The following is a 23,419-nucleotide window of genomic DNA, read 5'->3' on the forward strand; positions in this document are numbered from 1 at the left end:
TGTTGAACCAACCAGATTGTTCCAAAAACATTAGCAGACTGCTTAAGTTAACGTTTTCCAGATCCGCCAGTAATCTGAAGCTATATGCTCCTAAAAGTTGCTTGCGCTTTACACAAAATGCAGGACACTCACACAAGAGTGTTTAATTGATTCTTTTTCCTCCGCATCATGACAGCTCATACAATAGTCATTATACTTCGCGCCAATAGTTTTTGCAAAATCGCCTATCAGGCAGCGACCCGTTATAGCAGATATCAGGAGTGATATCTGACGTCTCGAGAACATTAGCATATCTAGTGTGCGGTTTAAGTTGAAATGGGGCCATATTTGCTTGGTGTCGTTACAACCCTTGCAATTCTCCCATCGAACATTTGCCATCCTAACAGCCTTCTCACGCAGCATGAGCTTGCAGGTAGCTAGGGGCATACCAACAAATTCCAGTTCCCCTGGAATATGTAAGGTAGTCCCTAGCCTTGCCAACTCATCCGCTTCGCAGTTCCCCGGTATGTTCCTATGGCCAGGCACCCATATTAGGTGAATATTGTACTGCTCAGCCATCTCATTGAGAGATTTGCGGCAGTCGATGGCCGTTTTCGAGTTGAGGAACACAGAGTCCAAGGATTTTATTGCAGGTTGACTGTCTGAGTATATATTAATGCCAATATTTGTTGGAACATTACTTCTCAGCCAATTCGCCACCTCTCTTATTGCTAATATTTCAGCCTGAAAAACACTACAGTGATTAGATAATCTTTTCGCTATTCGAATTTCCAGATCTTTAGAATATACTCCGAACCCCACTTGTCCATTCAATTTGGAGCCATCAGTATAGAAATCTATATATCTTTTATTCCCCGGGGTCTGTGTACACCACGCCTCACTGTTGGGAATTAGAGTTTCAAACTTTTTGTCGAAAAGTGGTTTTGCCAGGGTATAATCCACTACGTTAGGCACATCTGGCATTATTTTGAGGACCGAACTATGACCGTACATTTTTTCAGACCACAGCGATAGCTCGCGCAACCGCACAGCCGTTGTTGCAGCTGACTGTTTGGCCAAAATGTCTAAAGGCAATAGATGTAGCATGACATTAAGGGAGTCTGTTCCTGTCTTACTAAATGCGCCTGAGATACATAAGCTCGCCATACGCTGAACTTTATCTAAACAAGTCGGTTTCTGAAGTGCCGGCCACCAGACTACAACACCATATAGCATTATAGGTCTAACTACTGCAGTGTATAGCCAATGCACAATTTTTGGTTTTAGTCCCCACTTTTCCCTATTGCCTTTTTGCACGAGTACAAAGCTACCGTGGCTTTTCTCGCCCTCTCTTCAATATTAAGCCTAAAATTCAGCTTCCTGTCCAAAATAACGCCAAGGTATTTTGCACACTCACCAAAGGGAATTTCAGTACCCCCTAAGGATATGGGCCTAACCGTGGGAGTTTTACGATCTTTGCAGTACATGACTAGTTCTGTCTTTGCTGGATTTACACCAAGACCATTATCTTTCGCCCATTTCTCAGTCATCCGGAGAGCTCTCTGTATAATATCTCTGATTGTGGATGGGAATTTTCCCCTGACTGCTAGCGCCACATCATCTGCGTATGCCACCACTTTTATCCTTTCTTTTTCTAGGGAAACCAGAAGGTTGTTTATAGCAACATTCCAAAGAAGAGGTGATAGAACTCCTCCTTGGGGAGTGCCTCTGTTCACATACCTTTGTATGTTTGCTTGCCCTAGTGTGGCTGAAATACGTCTCTTTATTAGAAGTTCGTCTAACAGCCTAAGTATACCTGGATCAACATTCAGAGTTGTCAGTCCATTTAATATCGAGCTCGGATGGACATTATTGAACGCCCCTTCGATGTCTAGAAACGCCACGATTGTGTATTCTTTGGCAGATAGTGAGCTTTCAATAAAGCTGACTAGTTCATGCAATGCGGTCTCAGTAGACCTGCCCTTCGAGTATGCATGCTGTCGTTTCGAGAGCAAACTTGAATCCACACTAGTTCTAAGATACATGTCTATCATCCTCTCCAGGGTCTTAAGTAGGAATGAGGATAAGCTGATTGGTCGGAAATCCTTCGCACTCGAGTGAGAGGCTTTTCCTGCTTTAGGTATGAAGACGACTTTTGTTTCCCTCCACTTTTCTGGAATATATGCTAAGTTTACACATCGTTTATATATCACCGTCAACCAGGGGATAACTCTTTCAGCCACTGCCTGTAACTCCGCCGGAGTAATTCCATCAGGTCCGGGGGATTTGAATGGTCCAAAGCTATTTAAAGCCCATTTTATTCTAGATTCCGACACAATTTCCTCGATAGGAAATGATCGCTGATCCTCTGTTACACCGCCGGAACATGGTTCAACCGTCTGATTTCCAGGGAAGTGTGTGTCCAAAAGTAACTCCAACGTCTCCTCACTGGACGTTGTCCAATTTCCCTCCGATGTTTTAATGAAACCTGGAGCGGTGTTAGTGGATGCTAGTACCTTCCGTAGTCTGGAAGCCTCTGACGTATTCTCAATACTGCTACAGTAATCATCCCAAGAGTTTTGTTGAGACCTTCTCAGCTCTCGTTTATATTCTCTCAGATTCATCTTGTAAGTGTCCCAATCCTCCGGAGCTCTTGTGGACTTTGCTTTGTTAAAGAGCTTCCTGCAGGATTTCCTCATATTACTTAACTCCGTAGTCCACCATGGCGGCCGATTTTTCCCCCTTGGCTTTCCTCTAGGGCAAGCAGCTTTCAGTGAAATGTTGAAGGCCTTAGTAATCCGCTCCACTGCGTGTTCGATATCTTGCACAGTGCTCATATTTGTCTCCGGCATTTCCGGTATCATCGAATTGAACGATTCCCTATACCTATTCCAATCAGCTTTCCTAACATTTGGCGGAAATATGGTCTTTGAAGTACGAACAGCCAATCTGAAACTGATGTAGCGATGATCTGAGAAGCTATGTTCCCTCAAAACTTGCCATTCAGATATCTTATCATTCAGTTCCGGAGAGGTCAACGTTACGTCCAAAACCTCTTGTCTGTTCCTGGTGACGAAGGTTGGTGCATCTCCCTTATTGCAAACTACCAGGTTAGTACGCAAAATAAACTCTATTAGCGACTCTCCCCTTGCATTAGTATCACTACTTCCCCAAATACTATGATGTGCATTTGCATCGCATCCCATAATGAGTTTTGTCTTTGTTTTTAGTGACTCCTCAACTAAGGTCTTAACGGCACAGGGTGGCATCTCCCTATCATGTCCCATGTAGACCGAAGATACCCAATATTTGTATGTGGATATCTCTAGACTGGCTACGACAGTGTCTGCATTGCTCAATGAAGGAAGCAGAAACAAGTTTAGTTCGTTTTTAGCAATTATACATGCTCGATTTATATCGGTACCGGTATTATGCAAAAGTTTGAAACCCGGAGTGCTTAATTCACAGATCTTGTTCTTATATATGTATGGTTCTTGAATAAGAACTATATCTATGTCTCCTTTCATCAGGAGAACTTTTAAGGCAGCACAAGCGGCCTTACAATGGTGAAGATTTATCTGGAGAAACCGTAGAACCATCCAAATTTTCAACCACCGTCACATCAGCCGCTTCAATTGAGTCATCAAGGGCTTCCTCTTCACAGATCTCGGTGACTCTCGCAACAATCCGCGGTTCAGTTTTGGTGAGGCTTGAGCCTGTAGAAACTTCCCGCATATGATTTTCGCCATAGTCTGCAGGTTTTATGTCTCCTTCGGCTTCGCTAGGAGATTTTTCCACTGCTGACTCTACCGGAGGCTTGTCCGTTTCGGAATCCTTTGGCTGATCGCTTTTGTATACCTTCATATGGATATCATGAAAGCCATAACTAACGCGTCCTTGGGTCTGGGCTAGATGTGGCAGCGACTCTATGTTTAATATAAACACCGCATGTCGTCTTGGTCCATCCACCTCATCCAAACGACCAACCTTCCAATCGGCGGTTGGAAGATCTGGGTTACATTCTTTTAGTCTCTCTAGTATTGACTCAGGATCAGGAGGGTTTGCCGGTATCCATGCATGTGCTCTAGGTTTAGCCGGTATGTCTTTTTTATCGACTAACTCCAAAGCGGCTCCTTCCCAAACTTCACCAATTAGCATCAATGCAGCTTTAAAGCAATCCATAGACCTCTGGTCTGCAAAAGCTATTAACTTATATCGTCCTTGATACCATCCATCATCTTGCCGTCGAGGACTTGGTCCGGGAAACTTTTTTCGCACCTCTGAGTAGACACCAGACATCGCGTTCTCAATTTCCCCCCATTTTTGCCTTGGAATCATACCGTCCAATGCTCCTTTATTAATAATAGCCATCACAAGGCTGTCTTTTGCAACTGAGGCAAACGATCTTTGATCCCGTTTAGAGGATGGCAGCTCATCCGGTGATCGTTCCCTTTTTCCAGCTTCAAGAATTCCTTGAGCCCATTTTAAGGAATCGCTTTGCTTAGCCGACAACGTGCTTGGGTCGACTGATCCTAATTTCTTTAGGATAAACAAAGCATTTCTTCGTTCCTTGAATCTCTTTCGAGAGGGATTGCCTCCTTTTGATGTCGTCACCTTAGAAAAGGTTCGACTTGCCAAAGTGTCACCGCCAGTCGACCCGTCTACAGGTCGACTAATTGGGCCTGACTCTTGGTCGATGCCCAAATTTGTAACTTCAGTCGTCACCCGTCCACTGGGCCCTGAAGTTAGCAACCCAGTGGATGACTTTGAATTTCGCTGCATGGTGGTTTATTATTTCCACCACACGTGAAATTAGTAATAAGTACTTATTACGATGAAATACTCCGCTATTAAAAAACACGTCCGTTCAGTTCGACGGTTGAAGAGACATTTTTAATATATTAATATATTTTTGTGTAAAATTGGCATACTACGAAAAGGATACGAAAGAGAACGTAAGCGTGCGCGCACTTATTTTCTTCGTTTATTCTTAATCTTCGGAACTGCCAAACATCGTTTGACACCAATGGATCATCTATCTAGTATAGGGTCTATGGTATGATAACAATGAATACCGACACCCATCCTACTCATAAATCTATACTCAAATCTTCTCTATTTAGGTCACACACATACAACTCATTATTTATCTCGTTCGATGAGCAACAATTAAGCTGGCACAGTTCTTATTCAAGAACCATATGTTTATAGAAACAACATTTGTGAATTAAGAACTCCGGGGTTCAAACCAGGGCTGTGGAGTCGGAGTCTGAAGATTTTGCTGGAGTCGGAGCCGGAGTCGTAGAAATTTTGCTCGTCTCCGACTCCGGCGAAACAAAATTGTAAAAACACATCATATCTTTGTAACTAAAGACATATTTCGACAAATTAGATTCCAATAGGGTTTTAAGTCGAACAACGAAAAACGAAGTACTGGATTTCAGGCCATGCATGTCGAGATCGAAGTCGGGTCATACCGGACAATTTTGTGATATAGCACCTACATATAAACCCAACATCCGATTTGTTTTAAGAAATTTTTCTCGGTCTAAAATTTTGATCAGAAATTTGGAATTTAGAGTTATTAGAGATCCATAAATAAATGCGGAAATTTCCCAAATTTTGAGTAGACCGACATAATTACTTGAGGAATCTCCTTATACATCCGATGTCCCTGGAAGCCAAAGTGACGTCTTAGCCGGTCTTTTGTTTTCATCAAAGCCACTTGAAATTCTTTAACTTAAATTAATGGCCTATAATGTCCATAACTGATAGACCATTTATAAATCGATGTTTCACCATTTTACTTCTATAGAAACACTTGTAACTGTACAGCTATTGCTGTCATCTGTTGTATGGTAGTGGTTATATGAAATTCCGCCCGTCCTAATTTTTGGCAGCTTAAATATCCGACACATTACATATTTTTATCATCTAAACTTTCTATCTGATTAGCACGACATTTTGATTTTTGTGTATCGTTTTGTTAGTGTTTCTATTTTATATAGATTTATTTTTTATAAAATACCTATATAGGCCAATACCAGGGTTTTATTTCTTAAACTTCTGGAAGCCTAATTATTTGTTTAAATTTTGTGTTTTTATAAGTTCATATTCTGGAGATTGTTATTTACCCATATTTTTATGTGGTCTCTATATAGTCTTGTGTCGTATTTTAATTTATTGGCCTGAAATTAAAATGTAGAGTTATTTACATCCCTAAAATACTGAGGATTGTCGTCGAGTCGTATCAAAATTTAAAATTAGAGTTCTTTTGGACATATAAACACATATGGCAAAATAGAGTACTTTTATCGGTCTATTTTCGGAACACTACACCTTAAAATTACAATTGGATACTGTTAAAATGAGATTTAGATACACCACCTGGAGTCGACTCCGGAGTCGGAGTCGAGGCCAATAAGAAATGCTGGAGTCGGAGTCGAGAAAAATTGACTCGACTCCACAGCCCTGGTTCAAACTATTGCAGTATACTGGTAATAATGTAAGTCGAACCTGTATAATTGCTAAAAACGAGCTTAACTTGCTTCTGCTTCCTTCAATGTGCAGACACTGTCGTTGCCAATTTAGAAATAGCCAAATGCAAATATTGGGTATCTTCGGTCTACATGGGACAATGAGAGGGAGATGCCTCCATGTGCCGTTAAGACCTTAGTTGAGGAGTCACTGAAAACAAAGACGAAACTCATTATGGGATGCGATGCGAATGCGCATCATAGTATATGGAGAAGTAGTGATACTAATGTAAGGGGAGAGTCGCTAATAGAGTTTATTTTGCGTACTAATCTCGTAGTTTGCAACAAGGGTGATGCCCCAACTTTTCTCACTAAAAACAGGCAAGAGGTTTTGGACATCACCTTGGCCTCGCAAGAACTGATTGAAATGATATCTGAGTGGCAGGTTTTAAGTGAACACAGCTTCTCAGATCATCGCTACATCAGTTTCAAATTTGATGTTCATACCACCAAGACCATATTTCCGCCAAATGTTAGGAAAGCTGACTGAAATAGGTATAGGGAATGGTTCAATATGATGATACCGGAAATAACAGAGACAAATATGAGAAATGTGCAAGATATCGAACACGAAGTGGAGCGGATTACTAAGGCCTTCAACATCTCACTGAAAGCAGCATGCCCTAGAGAGAAGCCAAGGGGGAAAAATCGACCACCATGATGGTCTACGGAATTAAGTAATATGAGGAAATCCTGCAGGAAGCACTTTAACAAGGCAAAGTCCACCAGAGCCCCTGAGGATTGGGACGCTTACAAGAAGAATCTGAGAGGACACAAGCGAGAACTGAGAAAGGCTCAGCAAACTCTTGGAATGATTACTGCAGCAGTATTGAGGATACGTCCGAGGCTTCCAGACTACGGAAGGTTTTAGCATCCACCAACTCCGCTACAGATTTCATTAAACCATCGGAGGGCAATTGGACAACGTCCAGTGAGGAGACGCTGGAGGTACTATTGGACACACATTTTCCTGGAAATTAGAAGGTTGAACCAGCTTCTGGCGGTGCCACAGTGGCTCAGCGTTCGTTTCCTATAGAGGAAATTGTATCGGAATCTAGAATAAGATGGGCGTTAAATAGCTTTGGACCATTCAAATCCCCCGGACCTGATTGAATTACTCCGGCGGAGTTACAAGCAGTGGCTGACAAAATTATCCCCTGCTTGTCGGCGATATATAAAGGATGTATCAACTTATCATATATCCCAGGAAAGTGGAGGGAAACAAAAGTCGTTTTCATACCTAAAGCGGGAAAAGCCTCTCACTCGAAGGCGAAGGATTTCCGACCAATCAGCTTATCCTCATTCCTACTTAAGACTCTGGAGAGGATGATAGATATTTATTTAAGAACTAGCATCGATTCAAGTTTGTTCTCGAAACGACAGAATGCATACTCGAAGGGCAGGTCTACTAAGACCGCATTACATGAACTATTCAGCTTTATTGAAAGCTCACTATTTGTCAAAGAATACACAATCGTGGCGTTTCTAGACATCGAAGGGGCGTTCAATAATGTCCATCCGAGCTAGATATTAAATGGACTAACAACTCTGAATGTTGATCCATGTATTCTTAGGCTGTTAGACGAATTTCTAATGAAGAGACGTATTTCAGCCACACTAGGACAAGCAAACATACAAAAGTATGTGAATAGAGGCACTCCCCGAGGAGGAGTTCTATCACCTCTTCTTGTGAATGTTGCTACAAATAACCTTCTGGTTACCCCAGAAAAAGAAAGCATAAAAGTGGTGACATACGCAGATGATGTGGCTCTAGCAGTCAGGGGAAAATTCCCATCCACAATCAGAGATATTATTCAGAGGGCCCTCCGGATGACTGAGAAATGGGCGAAAGACAATGGTCTTGGGGTAAATCCTGCAAAGACAGAACTAGTCATGTACTGCAAAGATCGCTAATCTCCCACGGTTAGGCGCATTTCCTTAGGGGGTATTGAAATTCCCTTTGGTGAGTGTGCAAAATACCTTGGCGTTATTTTGGACAGTTGACATTTAAGCTTAATATTGAAGAAAAGGCGAGAAAAGCAACGGTAGCTTTGTACTCGTGCAAAAAGGCAATAGGAAAAAAGTGGGGACTAAAACCAAAAATTGTGCATTGGCTATACACGGCAGTGGTTAGACCTATGATGCTAAATGGTGTTGTAGTCTGGTGGCCGCCACTTCACCAGCCAACAAGTTTAGACAAAGTTCAGCGTATGGCGTGTTTGTGTATCTCAGGCGCATTCAGCAAGACAGGAACAAATTCCCTTAATGTCATGCTGCATCTATTGCCTTTAGACATTTTAGCCAAACAGTCAGCTGCAACAACGGCTGTGCGGTTGCGCGAGCTATCGCTGTGGTCAGAAAAAACTTACGGTCACAGTTCGGTCCTCAAAATATTGCCAGATGTGCCTAACGTAGTGGATTACACTTTGGCGAGTCCACTTTTCGACAAAAAGTTTGAGACTCTAATTCCCAACAGTGAGGCGTGGTGCACACAGACCCCGGGGAATAAAGAATATATAGATTTCTACACTGATGGCTCCAACTTGGATGGACAAGTGGGTTTCGGATTATATTGTAATGATCTGGAACTTCGAATAGCGAGTAGATTCACTGAATTTTTTTCAAGCTGAAATATTAGCAATAAGAGAGATGGCGAATTGGCTGAGAAGTAATGTTCCAAAAAATGTGGGCATTAATATATACGCAGACAGTCAACCTGCAATAAAATCCTTGGACTCTGTGTTCCTCAACTCGAAAACGGCCATCGACTGCCGAAAATCTCTCAATGAGATGGCTGAGCAGTACAATATTCACCTAATATGGGTGCCTGGCCATAGGAACATACCGGGGAACTGCGAAGCGGATGAGTTGGCAAGGCAAGGAACTACCTTACATATTCCAGGGGAACTAGAATCTGTTGGTATGCCCCTGGCTACCTGCAAGCTCATGCTGCGTGAGAAGGCTGTTATGATGGCAAATGTTCGATGGGAGAATTGCAAGGGTTGTAACGACACCAAGCAAATATGGCCCAATTTAAACTTAAACCGCAAACTAGATATGCTAGTGTTCTCGAGACGTCAGATATCACACCTGATATCTGCTATAACGGGTCGCTGCCTGATAGGCGATTTTATTGGCGTATAATGACTATTGTATGAGCTGTCATGATGCGGAGGAAAAGGAATCAATTAAACACCTCTTGTGTGAATGTCCTGCATTTTGTGCAAAGCGCAAGCAACTTTTAGGAGCATATAGCTTCAGATTACTGGCGGATCTGGAAAACGTTAACATAAGCAGTCTGTTATTGTTTTTGGAACAATCTGTTTGGTTCTACAGAGAAAAATAATCGAGAAGGTTCAGTGGTTAAAACTAGAAGTGCCCATATGTAATAGGTACTTTTAGTTAATGTGGTATCACAATGGACTGAATAGTCTAAGTGAGCCTGAATCTTAATCGGGCTGCCACTTTAACCTAACCTAACCTAACCTAAGCTGGCACAATTGAGAGAGTGAAGATAATGCTAAGATATGGGAACACATATACATACAATAGCAGTTTGTTAATTTGTTTTGGAACAATCTGGTTGGTTCAACACAAAAAAATAATAGCGAAGGTTAAGTGGTTAAAACTAGAAGTGCCCATATGTAATAGGTACTTTTAGTTAAATGTGGCATCACAATGGACTGAATAGCCTAAGTGAGCCTGAAACTTAATCTGGCTGCCACTTTAAACTAACCTAACCTACAAAAGTAGAACAGCTTTGTGATTAAAGTATTGAATTGGGGGTTGTTGTGTCTTATGGTTTGCAAAGCTTTGCTCGTCAGTTAATATAACTAGCATATCGGCAGCCACCAAATCCATTAGTTTATGCATTGGTATGACATTATTTATACACTCACAAAAAATTAAGTGCATAACCATTATATTTTAAATACATATTCGATTTTTGGGTGGGTGAATTTAAAATTATTTTGGTTTATGTTTTCAAAATTTATATTTTTTACACTGTGGAACAGGGTATTATAAGTTAGTGCATATGTTTGCAACACCCAGAAGGAGACGAGATAGACATATTGTGTCTTTGGCAATATTGTTCAGGGTGAATCCCTGAGTCGATATAGCCATGTCCATCTTTTTGTAATCAAAGTCTAGGTGCTAATTTTAGTTCAATAGACTTAAAATTTGGCACAAGTTTCTGGTTTGGGTCAGTATTGAACCCTATTGATTTTGAAAGAAATCGGTTCAGATTTGGATATGTCTCCCATATATATCTTTCAAATTTGCACTCTGATTTGCGTGAAATTTTGCACAGGGAGTAGAATTAACATATTTACTATGTGTGTCAATTTTGGTTCAAATCGGCTCAGATTTGAATATAGCTCCCATGTATATGTCCTTCCGATTTGGGAAAAATTATCAAACTACCCACATTTTTCTTACAAATCAAAATAAAAAACTATAATGCTTGGTTGTACGCATACGTACTTACAATCTACTTACTTACAAAAATATAACAGCAGTCTGCTGTTTTTAGAAGACTTTTCTATGAGTATAACCATTTTATTCATGTCTACTGGGAAAGATCTAAGTATTATTCTCTATTATGAGTATATAAAGTAAATAAGTGCCACCACACAGCGATCTGTTGGTAATGTTGAAGCTACTCTTGTATGTTGTTATGTTTAACATAGTAGTTTTTATATATTATATGTATTACAATGAAAAACTTTCTAAAACTATTATTCCCAATAAAACATTAACTACAAAAGGTTATGTGCCCAGCAAGCTCTGAAAAATAAATTAAAAAAAAAAATATAGATATCAAGAAAAATTTTTGAAAAAAAGGAAAAATGGATTTGTCAAAGCACATGAAGCAGTTGCAAAATGAATCGGATTATCCAGTATGGAAGAGGAAAATGCGCGATTTATTGGACTATCACGAGGGTGCCCTAGATGTTATAGATGGAAAATTGAGGAAGCCAACTCCAGTTGCGGAAAATTCATCAGCAGAACAAAGGAAGCAGTACAGAGATGAACTAGATTTATACTGGAAGGCAAATAGCTACGCAAAATCCATGATAGCGAGCGCAGTAAGTGACAATGTTTACCAAAAAATAATGGACAAAGAAACTGCGGCCGTGGCATGGGAATCATTAAAAGTTCAATTTGAAGCAAGATCAAATGACCAGTTTTTCAAAATTTGCATTGATTTTTTCTCATATGCTTGGAATACAGCAGAAGATGTAAGTCTACACATTGCAAAATTGAAGAGCTTATGGGTCGAAATCAATAAAGGATTAAAAGGAAGAAATGAGGCTCAATTACCGGATATACTATTGGTATGTAAGATACTTCAGATTTTACCAAACCAGTATGATACATTTAAGTCAAGCTGGATGTTACTAACAAAAAACGAAGAGAAGAACTTCGAAGAAATGAGTGCACAACTTTGCATGTATCTGAGGAATTTCAATGGTTTTGAGATTACAAAGAACGAAGAAGCACTAGCGATAAATGGCACAAAGAATAAATCAAGCTCAAAAACAATTACGAAGAAGAGAAATGATACACGCAACTACTGTAATAGGAAAAGGCATTGGGTAAGAAATTGTAGAAAATGGATCAGTGACGGTAAACCGGCAAAGAGTAACCCTGAAGATATAAAGTATTCATCTCATTATATTTTGCCATTAATTGACAATGAGATTAATACTTTAAAAGACAATTGCCCAAATTAATGGTGGATAGATAATGGTGCCACCCGTCACGTGACATATAACAGGGAGCTTTTCAAAACTTTTGAAACGTTTAATCGGCCTTGCCAGATAAAGGCAGCAGGCACAGAAGTTCTTGACGTTGTTGGAAAAGGTACAATCTCCATAAAGTCAAGAGTAAACAAAATGATTTTAGAAATTGATGTCACGGATGTATGGTATGTTCCAAAAATATTCAAAAATTTATTTTCTGTTTTGTCTGCTCAAGATAAGCGCTGCAATAGTGTATTCAAATCAACAGCAACTACATGTAAGCTCTTAGTTAACACTGAGGTAATATTAACTGGACAACGGGAGATAGGTGGTACATTATACAAAGCAAATATTGAGATCATAATTCCAAATACACAAAACGAAGTAAATTCTATGGAAGCGTTGGGGTCATCAGAATAAAGTCACATTCAAGAAAAACTAATGTCAGAACCTGGCATTTATGTGAAACTCGATAAAAATATATGTGAATCGTGTATTTATGGGAAGTCTCATGGTCGTCCGTTTGGAACACGACCAAAGGCTAGTTGTGTTGGAGAGGTAATATCGGCAGACGTTTGCGGCCCATTTCCAAGTTCATTTAGTAAAACGAAATATTTAGGTTAGGTTAGGTTAAAGTGGCAGCCCGATTAAGATTCAAGCTCACTTAGACTATTCAGTCCATTGTGATACCACATTAACTAAAAGTACCTATTACATATGGGCACTTCTAGTTTTAACCGCTGAACCTTCTCGATTATTTTCTTCTGTTGAACCAACCAGATTGTTCCAAAAACATTAGCGGACTGTTTAAGTTAACGTTTTCCAGATCCGCCAGTAATTTGAAGCTATAAGCCCCTAAAATTTGCTTACGCCTTACACAAAATGCAGGACACTCACACAAGAGGTGTTTTATTGATTCCTTTTCCTCCGCATCATGACAGCTCATACAATAGTCATTATACTTCGCGCCAATAGTTTTTGCAAAATCGCCTATCAGGCAGCGACCCGTTATAGCAGATATCAGGAGTGATATCTGACGTCTCGAGAACATTAGCATATCTAGTGTGCGGTTTAAGTTGAAATGGGCCATATTTGCTTGGTGTCGTACAACCCTTGCAATTCTCCCATCGAACATTTGCCATCATAACAGCCTTCTCACGCAGCATGAGCTTGCAGGTAGCTAGGGGCATACCAACAAATTCTAGTTCCCCTGGAATATGTAAGGTAGTCCCTAGCCTTGTCAACTCATCCGCTTCGCAGTTCCCCGGTATGTTCCTATGGCCAGGCACCCATATTAGGTGAATATTGTACTGCTCAGCCATCTCATTGAGAGATTTGCGGCAGTCGATGGCCGTTTTCGAGTTGAGGAACACAGAGTCCAAGGATTTTATTGCAGGTTGACTGTCTGAGTATATATTAATGCCCACATTTTTTGGAACATTACTTCTCCAATTCTGCACCTCTCTTATTGCTAATATTTCAGCCTGAATAACACTACAGTGATTAGGTAATCTTTTCGCTTTTCGAAGTTCCAGATCATTAGAATATACTCCGAACCCCACTTGTCCATCCAATTTGGAGCCATCAGTGTAGAAATCTACATATCTTGTCTGTGTACACCACGCTTCACTGTTGGGGAATTAGAGTCTCAAACTTTTTGTCGAAAAGTGGTCTCACCAAAGTGTAATCCACTACATTAGGCACACCTGGCATTATTTTGAGGACCGAACTCTGACCGTAAGTTTTTTCTGACCACAGCGATAGCTCGCGCAACCGCACAGCCGTTGTTGCAGCTGACTGTTTGGCCAAAATGTCTAAAGGCAATAGATGCAGCATGACATTAAGGGAATTTGTTCCCGTCTTACTGAATGCGCCTGAGATACACAAACACGCCATACGCTGAACTTTGTCTAAACTTGTTGCCTGGTGAAGTGGCTGCCACCAGACTACAACACCATATAGCATTATAGGTCTAACCACTTCCGTGTATAGCCAATGCACAATTTTTGGTTTTAGTCCCCACTTTTTTCCTATTGCCTTTTTGCACGAGTACAAAGCTACCGTTGCTTTTCTCGCCTTTTCTTCAATATTAAGCTTAAATTTCAGCTGTCCAAAATAACGCCAAGGTATTTTGCACACTCACCAAAGGGAATTTCAATACCCCCTAAGGAAATGGGTCTAACCGTGGGAGTTTTGCGATCTTTGCAGTACATGACTAGTTCTGTCTTTGCAGGATTTACCCCAAGACCATTGTCTTTCGCCCATTTCTCAGTCATCCGGAGGGCCCTCTGAATAATATCTCTGATTGTGGATGGGAATTTTCCCCTGACTGCTAGAGCCACATCATCTGCGTATGTCACCACTTTTATTCTTTCTTTTTCTAGGGTAACCAGAAGGTTGTTTGTAGCAACATTCAAAAGAAGAGGTGATAGAACTCCTCCTTGGGGAGTGCCTCTGTTCACATACATTTGTATGTTTGCTTGTCCTAGTGTGGCTGAAATACGTCTCTTCATTAGAAGTTCGTCTAACAGCCTAAGTAAACATAGATCAACATTCAGAGTTGTCAGTCCATTTAATATCGAGCTCGGATGGACATTATTGAACGCCCCTTCGATGTCTAGAAACGCCACGATTGTGTATTCTTTGACAGATAGTGATCTTTCAATAAAGCTGACTAGTTCATGTAATACGGTCTCAGTAGACCTGCCCTTCGAGTATGCATTCTGTCGTTTCGAGAACAAACTTGAATCGATGCTAGTTCTAAAATAAATATCTATCATCCTCTCCAGAGTCTTAAGTAGGAATGAGGATAAGCTGATTGGTCGGAAATCCTTCGAGTGAGAGGCTTTTCCCGCTTTAGGCATGAAAACGACTTTTGTTTCCCTCCACTTTCCTGGGATATATGATAAGTTGATACATCCTTTATATATCGCCGACAACCAGGGGATAATTTTGTCAGTCACTGCTGGTAACTCCGCCGGAGTAATTCAATCAGGTCCGGGGGATTTGAATGATCCAAAGCTATTTAACGCCCATTTTATTCTAGATTCCGATACAATTTCCTCGATAGGAAACGACCGCTGAGCCACTGTGGCACCGCCAGTACATGGTCCAACCGTCTGATTTCCGGGAAAATGTGTGTCCAATAGTACCTCCAGCGTCTCCTCACTGGACGTTGTCCAATTGCCCCCCGATGTTTTAATGAAACCTTCCGTAGTCTGGAATCCTCGGACGTATTATCAATGCTGCTGCAGTAATCATTCCAAGAGTTATGCTGAGCCTTTCTCAGTTCTCGCTTGTATCCTCTCAGATTCTTCTTGTAAGCGTCCCAATCCACAGGAGCTCTGGTGGACTTTGCTTTGTTAAAGACCTTCCTGCACTCCGTAGACCACCATGGTGGTCGATTTTTCCCCCTTGGCTTCTCTCTAGGGCATGCTGCTTTCAGTGAGATGTTGAAGGCCTAGTAATCCGCTCCACTGCGTGTTCGATATCTTGCACATTTCTCATATTTGTCTCTGTTATTTCCGGTATCATCATATTGAACCATTCCCTATACCTATTCCAGTCAGCTTTCCTAACATTTGGCGGAAATATGGTCTTGGTGGTATGAACATCAAATATGAAACTGATGTAGCGATGATCTGAGCAGCTACGTTCACTTAAAACCTGCCAATCTTCTCTCCTATGTACGTATATACTCATATCACATAAGAACGAATAAAGAAAAAGGTAATTGTCAGTCGTTGATGTAAAACTGCAATTTATACATCAAAATATTTAAATTCCAAACAATAATTTTACAACCAACACATTTAATGCTAGTTTAGGAACATTAAAAACATTTTGCTTATATCGGAATATATGAAAAACATATTTTTCTAAACATTCCTCCAATTACTTCTAGATTTTGTACGTAATTTCCAGGTAAAGGTGGTTATTAAGTGCGACTTTTTTCACTAAAGTGAAAACTAAATCAGTAAGAACGGCATAAAATTATACATATTTGTTGCAGATTTTATTATAACTTGATGGGGAATAGCCCAAAGCAAGTTTTCACAAAGTTTGTATTCCTTAAAAAATATTAGTAAAGAAAAGTAATCGTGAAAAAATGGCGATTTTAGCGGCTAAACTCGAACTTAATACTCACCTTTAGATGCAAAGACGACGTTAATAACATAATAAAAAATAGGGGAATAATGCATATTGTAGTGTATTATCTTAGAAATGAAAAATAATAGTTTTCTGTGCCAATTTAACAAAAAGTATTGGTGACAACCACAACCACTAAATTGGAAATAATAATTTCTAATTCGAGTATGTTAAAAAACTGGGTATTAAGTTTAATTTTAAAGAAAACATAAAATGTGTGTTTTAAATGCCGTAAAAATATATTTTTCCGCTGGAAGTACTATTTCTATTATTATGTGTGACTTTCCCAAACATATCGTGTTTGGACCTTCGTTGTAAGAATTATAAGCTTCTGTGCAAACATTTTTTGTATTAAAATTTTATTCACATAAACATACTATGATGTAACATATTAACATAACATATCGATGGCAAACATTACTAGTTTTCAAACACAACATTCTTGTACCCACACATATTGTGTTAAAAATTTTTGTCCCAAAAATCTTATTTTTGTATCCAAACATATAAAAACACACTTTTTTCTCCGTGTAGGTAACGGATATAAGCACATCCCATATACGAAAGTTTAGCGATACACCATCCTTTTGCAAATCAAATTTTTTAAATTCTTACATTTCTAAAGCCACCGTTAATCATTTGTTCCGAGACTTTGCCGCTAGAGTGCACTGGTTATGTTTTTATCTTTACTTAAACTTGGGGAAATCCCTTGATTTTTAACATGCCAGTTGTGATTGAAATAAAGCACATCAGGCGTTTATAAATCAACGAGATCAGTTGTGTTTATTTATTTGGTACTTGTTTTTTTGTTTTGTGATAACATATAAAAAATCGAAAATAATTTTTGTTTTATTTGATTGTATTTTGTTGCAACCACTACGGTGGTTAGTTAACAAACCACCCTATATTCCAAAAGCCTGAAGCAAAACTTTATTTTTTTCTTTTATTTTATAATAAATAAACCTATATTAAACCAAAAAAGCAGTTGTTTTGTTTATGAAATAAAAATTGTAAAACTGTGGCCCAAAGAGTTAAAGAATTAATTGAAGGTCAAAAAATTAATTTTTGTAATTGATTTTTGTTTCAATTAAAAAATTTGTTGATTCAATTTGAACATGCTTTAAAACTCAATTAAAATTTTAATTGGAAAATTTTTAAATTTTAAAATCACGCCCCATGACAATTGTATTAATACATTAGAATGGATTTCTATAAATTGTGAAATTGTAAGTGAAGTACAATAACAAGAATCGGAAGAAGAGGATATTCACTAAAAGCAAGCGAGGTAGAAAATTAGATATATACATTTTTTAAAGTAGTTTATATATATTTATTTAACCCTGGAAGTCATCCTTATTTTTTGTACTCTAACATGATCCTTCGTCATTTTATTTTAAGATGTTATAATTTGCATCGTGTGCAAAAATGGGAACCGAAATTGAGTTTATTTTCTTATTCAATTTGTTTTTAATTAGTATAAAGCAAAAATTCATAAAATGGTTGAATTTGTATAACTTAAATTCATTAAATTATTTCCCAAACGATTAAAATCCATTTTAGATCGAAAACGAAATTATGCGTCGTCATTTTGACGAAGGATGACTGTCTAGGGTTAAATTATAATTATATATTTACAGCAATGCTGCTTTTTGGTTTTGCCTCCATTACAATGTTGCGGAGTGTAGAAATTTCATATATATTGGTGACTTCTGTTTCAGAATTGTCAAGAAAATATGTCTGCAAACATTTGTATTCTTCAACAGGAATATGCAATAATGTGATATAACGTCATGTGTGGGTTAGGAAATATTTCGATTGTGGTGTTGTTCAAAATACTAACGAAAGCAATGGTCAATTTGCTAACTGACTTCGTTGCTATAGGTCGTGTTGATCAAAGTGCAAAAGTCAATCATAAACAACATTGTGTTAAACTCTACAATAAATCATAATCAATCCAACAATCTTGCAAATAAATTTAACAAACATTTTTTTCCTCTGTTGGTTAATCTACTCTTGTAGTTTAGTCAACGCAATGGTTTTTAAGCTGAGATCAAAACAACAAATATGATTGAAGTACAAACCAACAATAACAAAACGAATGAAATCAGAGGAAGCACGCTTGTTGTTTGTCTGCGGGGCATAAAGCAATAAAACTCCAGTTTCAATTTAACAAAAATGCGTTTTATTCTAGGAAATAAAATAGGTTAAAATTAAGAAAAGAAAATATGTAAAAGAAACTTACAATACAATTTCCCCGTACAATTCAATTCAAACGAATATTCAAACAACAATGACAAGAAAAATTAAACATGAAAATCCAAAGAAAAAAATTTCTATTTTCAAAGCCTTCTACATTTAAAAATTGTTCTCAAGTCAATTAATTAATAAGTAAAATGGAAAGTACGTTTAATGTTTAACATATACATACGTATATATAAATTATTACTGTCATTGCCAGGGAAAAGCCTCACAATTAGATCTTGAAACATCGGCATCTATCAGATAAACTATTGAGCCTATATTAATTGTTGTTTTTGGAGAACACCATTTTGCTCTTCGAATTAAGTCTGGCAAATATTCACGAATCCAACGACGCCACCAACAGTCCTTGAGGCTTTTCAATATTTTCCACAGCTTCCTAAGACATAGATTTTTCGGATCGAAAGGCGACGGTGTTTGTGTGGAGTTACAACACCCTAATAAAAAGTGATGGGGGGTAAGGGGTTCTGGATCATCTATAGCGATAGGAAGATGAGTCAGAGGCTTCGGTTTTTACAAAACTGGCAACGACTCTCCACTTTGTTCAATGCTACTCTGACTGATACGACCCAAAATTTCTGTCGGATTTCGGATATGATGGTTGCTCGATTAATGTGATGTAGTTTCTGGTGGTAGTACTGAACTATAAGCATTGTTAGCTTGTGCGTCTTGGCGAGAATTATAGGTCTTCGAACAGACATAGGAAGAACTCTTGCATTTTCTAGTCGCCCGTTTGCTCTAATTAGCCCTTCTTCCAGATAGGGGTTAAGGCTTCTTATATTACTATCCTTGGGTACAGACATACCACGGTCAAGTATGGCATAATCTTCTTTAAATATTTCTTGTTGTGCGTTTTTAATTATATATACCTCGGCTCGCATTTCCTCTTCTGCAGAAAGTTCGCCATATATTAATTCTTCTTTTTTGCATCTCTTTTTCAAATTTGAAATGTATCTGAATACAAATGCCATGCTTATCTTCAATCGCCTGTAGCTCGAGAATCTGTTAATATCTGGTGTAATTGCTGGAAAGCTTTTATTGACCACACAGACAAACTTAGTTCATAGCTCTTCGGTAGTTTCATTCAAATCTTCATTGAAAGTCTGTTTGGGCCAAATATTTTCGTTAAGTCAAAGGAATCCTGGTCCATTTTTCCATTTACCGTCGGCTTTATATTGAAATCCATTTTTGAACCTAGTTGCTTCATCTGCGGGATTATCTTTCCCCGATATCCATCGCCACTGTTCTACATTACTAGAGTCCAAGATCTCAGACACACGATTTGCCACGAATTGTTTATATTGTCGATGGTCCGATTTTATTCACATAATTACTGTAATTATCTTATTCTTCAAGCGAACTCCCATTACAGATGCTTGGAGCTCTAGTTTTGGAATCGTATGGTATCTATTTGGCGCACATGAGGTTTTTCCCATAACAAACATTACTTTTACCTCCTTACCATTTTCTGTCCGCCAGTAGGCCACTGCGGCCAAAGCCTCTTCGCTCGCGTCGACGAAAATATGAAGATCCACAACGTCATCAACGAATGATGGAGAATAACATCGATTTATTTGAAATGTCTCAATTTTTTGTAATTCCTGTATCCATTTTTTTAGTGTCATTCCGTCATAAAAGTCGCTGTGATTGTTCATCTTCCTTTGGAATTTTAATCTGAAGGAACATCTCTTTTATATCGCCAACTACTGCGACTTTAGCTTCCCGGAATTTCATCAGGGTTTCCAACAATGGTTTATTCAAATCGGGACCAGTAACCAATGCATCATTGAATGACATTCCATGTATTTTCGCAGCAGCATCAAAAACAATACGAATTCCTGGTTTATTTGGATTTATCACTCCAAAGTGCGGTAAATAAAATGTATTTGGTGTTGTTAGGTTCGCTTCTGAATTCTCCAATTTTCTTACGTAATCCTTCGCAATATATTCTTCAATTTTCTCACAATACCTTTTTGAAAAATCTGCGTCCGCCTTCATTTTGCGCTCAGTCGTTAGAAGCCGTTTATACGCCATGCAGAAGGTCTTGGGAAATTCGGAAAAGTCTTCTTTCCAAATCAAACCACATTCAAACCGATCTTCAATTTTGCGAATTGATTTATTTAAGAAGTATATTGCCTTTTGGTCTCCTTTGGATAGGTAATCTTTGGATTGTTCCCTCACACCGAAAGTTTCCATGTTTAAATATTCATCCATCATTGTCTTAATCTCTGCCCAAATTTATAACTTCAGTCGATACCCGTCCACTGGGCCCTGAAGTTAGCAACCCAGTAGATGACTTTGAATTTCGCTGCATGGTGGTTTTCGTGAAACTCGTAATAAGTACTTATTACGATGAAATAATCCGCTATTAAAAAAACACGTCCGTTCAGTTCGACGGTTGAATAAACATGGAATCGGGCAGCACTCCGTGATAATAGAGAACTTCACCACTGTGGTATCACAATGGACTAAGTGAGCCTGAAATATCGAACTACCACTATACCTAACCTAACATTCTCCGTACGAACGTCTGCTACGCGAACATGACCAAGATGTGGATGGATAACAACGAAATTATTGTTCAATTTGTTCCTATCCCGTACTATCAATGTCTTCGTAAACGTTTGGACTTGGGTCTAAGGAAGAGGAGAAGTAATTATATAGCCGGATTCCGCGGGTACCATAAATGAGGGCAAATTACCCGAAATCGACGGAAGCACCAAAGCATTGGTCTCCAACAGAACCGACGAATCATGAGGCGATCCTATTTTCAAACACCAAATCTTACTTGAAGTTGCCGATACTGTACAATCACCACCCGATATAGTCGTAGTGGTCGAACGCGTGGGTAGTTTCAAACGATTTCGAAACCACTCGGTTATAAACGACGATTCCGAGGTCAGGTCAAACAATGCTCGCGCAGTATACGAAACACCGTTGTGAACAACATTGACTATCGCGGTCCCCAATTTTGCGACACATGAAAAGCCTGCAGGGATACAAGTGGAGGGTAGAGGTTGGTCGATAGAAACGCTAGTCGCAGGTTAGAATTCTGGAGCAGAATGCGAGAGTGCCACAGCTGGAACCGAACCGATGATGCCTCTCATTTTCAATCCCAAAAGTTCGACTCTAGAAATAAACAAAAAACAATATAAAATATAAACCAAAACGCAAAGCTAAACCAAGCTTCGTAGTTACTATATTGTACAAGAATTATTGAAGTAATTGCTGCTTAAGGCTTCTATATTTTTTTCTCAAAATTAAATCACACCACTGTGCTGTGTGAGGTTCTGAAGAACATGCATAACCTAAGCAAAACATTTATAACCCAAGTAGCAACATGTTCTATGGATTTGATATTTGTTATGCTTGGTTTGGTTTCGATTGCCTTTTGTTGTGCTTGTGTTTTCAAGCCATGTTACCGTCGTACGATGTATTTGTTAGGTTTGTTTAGCGAAGCGCTGATGTGCTGCATGTTTTATAGAAATCCAAGCCATTTGAAATCGCTTTCAAGCATACTTGTGCAGACCTTTAGTTAGGGTTACCAGATCATGGTTGCGGAAATCCGGGACATTGCCCCGTACATTTCGGGATTTATCGGGACAAGCAAAAAAAAATCCTAAATATGTTGGAACCTCTGAAACTCATATTTACTGGCATATTACTTTCGGTTTTGGCAAACAAACTTAAGCTCTGCGATAACGATCGCTGCTTCTTTTGTAGTACATTTAGATACTAGGAATTAATTGGCATTAATATATACTCAGACTATACTAAAAACCTTGGACTCTGTGTTCCTTAACTCGAAAACGGCCATGGGAGAATTGCATGGGTTGTAAGACACAAAGCAAATATGGCCCCATTTAAACTTGAACCGCACACTAGATAAGCTAGTGTTCTCAAGACGTCAGATATCACTTCTGATATCTGCTATAACGGGTCGCTGCCTGATAGGCGAATTTGCAAAAACTATTGGCGCGAAGTATAATGACTACTGTATGAGCTGTCATGATACGGAGGAAAAGGAATCAATTAAACAACTCTTGTGTGAGTGTCCTGCATTTTGTGTAAGGCGTAAGAGAATTTTAGGGACATATAGCTTTAGATTACTGGCGGAGCTGGAAAACGTTAACTTAAGCAGTCTGTTAATGTTTTTGGAACAATATGGTTCGTTCAACAAAAGAAAATAATATTAAAGGTTCAGTGGTTAAAACTGGAAGTGTAATAGGTACGTTTAATTAAGTGTGGTATCACAATGGACTGAATAGTCTACGTGAGCCTGAAACTTAATCAGGCTGCCACTTTAATCTAACCTAACCTACTGGGAATTTGGATATCGCCATGGACATGGTTTGGTTATATTTGGCATCAGAGTTGGGGATTGATATAGTGTCACTGAAGAGTATGCTAGTGAATGGGATAAAGTCGAACTTTAAAATGTTGGATGGGAGTATATACTTGACTTATAATTTGTAAAAATGCATTTCACAGAAAAACGTGAATTTGAATTAATATTAGACATTTGCGTATATTTTTTACATTACTCAAGTGGTAATGATTTGATTTGTTTCTCATAGTGATGAGATTGAATGAAATGGTACAAATTCTCACAGACAAATGTACATTTAACAAGTTTATACGGCAGCAAGTTCGGCCGTGCCTAATCTTATATACCCACCACCATGAATCAAATATAAGAGTTACCATTGAAAACTCTTGGTCATAGCGGGTCACTTGATAATATATAGA

General features: G+C 38.9%; 2 protein-coding genes across 2 annotated transcripts in view; one reads left to right on the forward strand and one right to left on the reverse strand.

The window, feature by feature from the left end:
• Positions 1–23,419, forward strand: part of dgo (ankyrin repeat domain containing protein 6 diego) — a 185,300-nt gene that overhangs the window by 1,636 nt on the left and 160,245 nt on the right. The gene's annotated exons all lie outside the window — the stretch shown is intronic.
• LOC142239784 (uncharacterized) lies at positions 20,300–20,887 on the reverse strand. The gene has a single exon (XM_075311553.1). The coding sequence runs from the start codon at positions 20,885–20,887 to the stop codon at positions 20,300–20,302; it is 588 nt and encodes a 195-aa protein (XP_075167668.1).

This window comes from Haematobia irritans, chromosome 5, assembly GCF_050003625.1.
Source record: "Haematobia irritans isolate KBUSLIRL chromosome 5, ASM5000362v1, whole genome shotgun sequence".
Lineage (NCBI taxonomy): Eukaryota > Metazoa > Arthropoda > Insecta > Diptera > Muscidae > Haematobia > Haematobia irritans.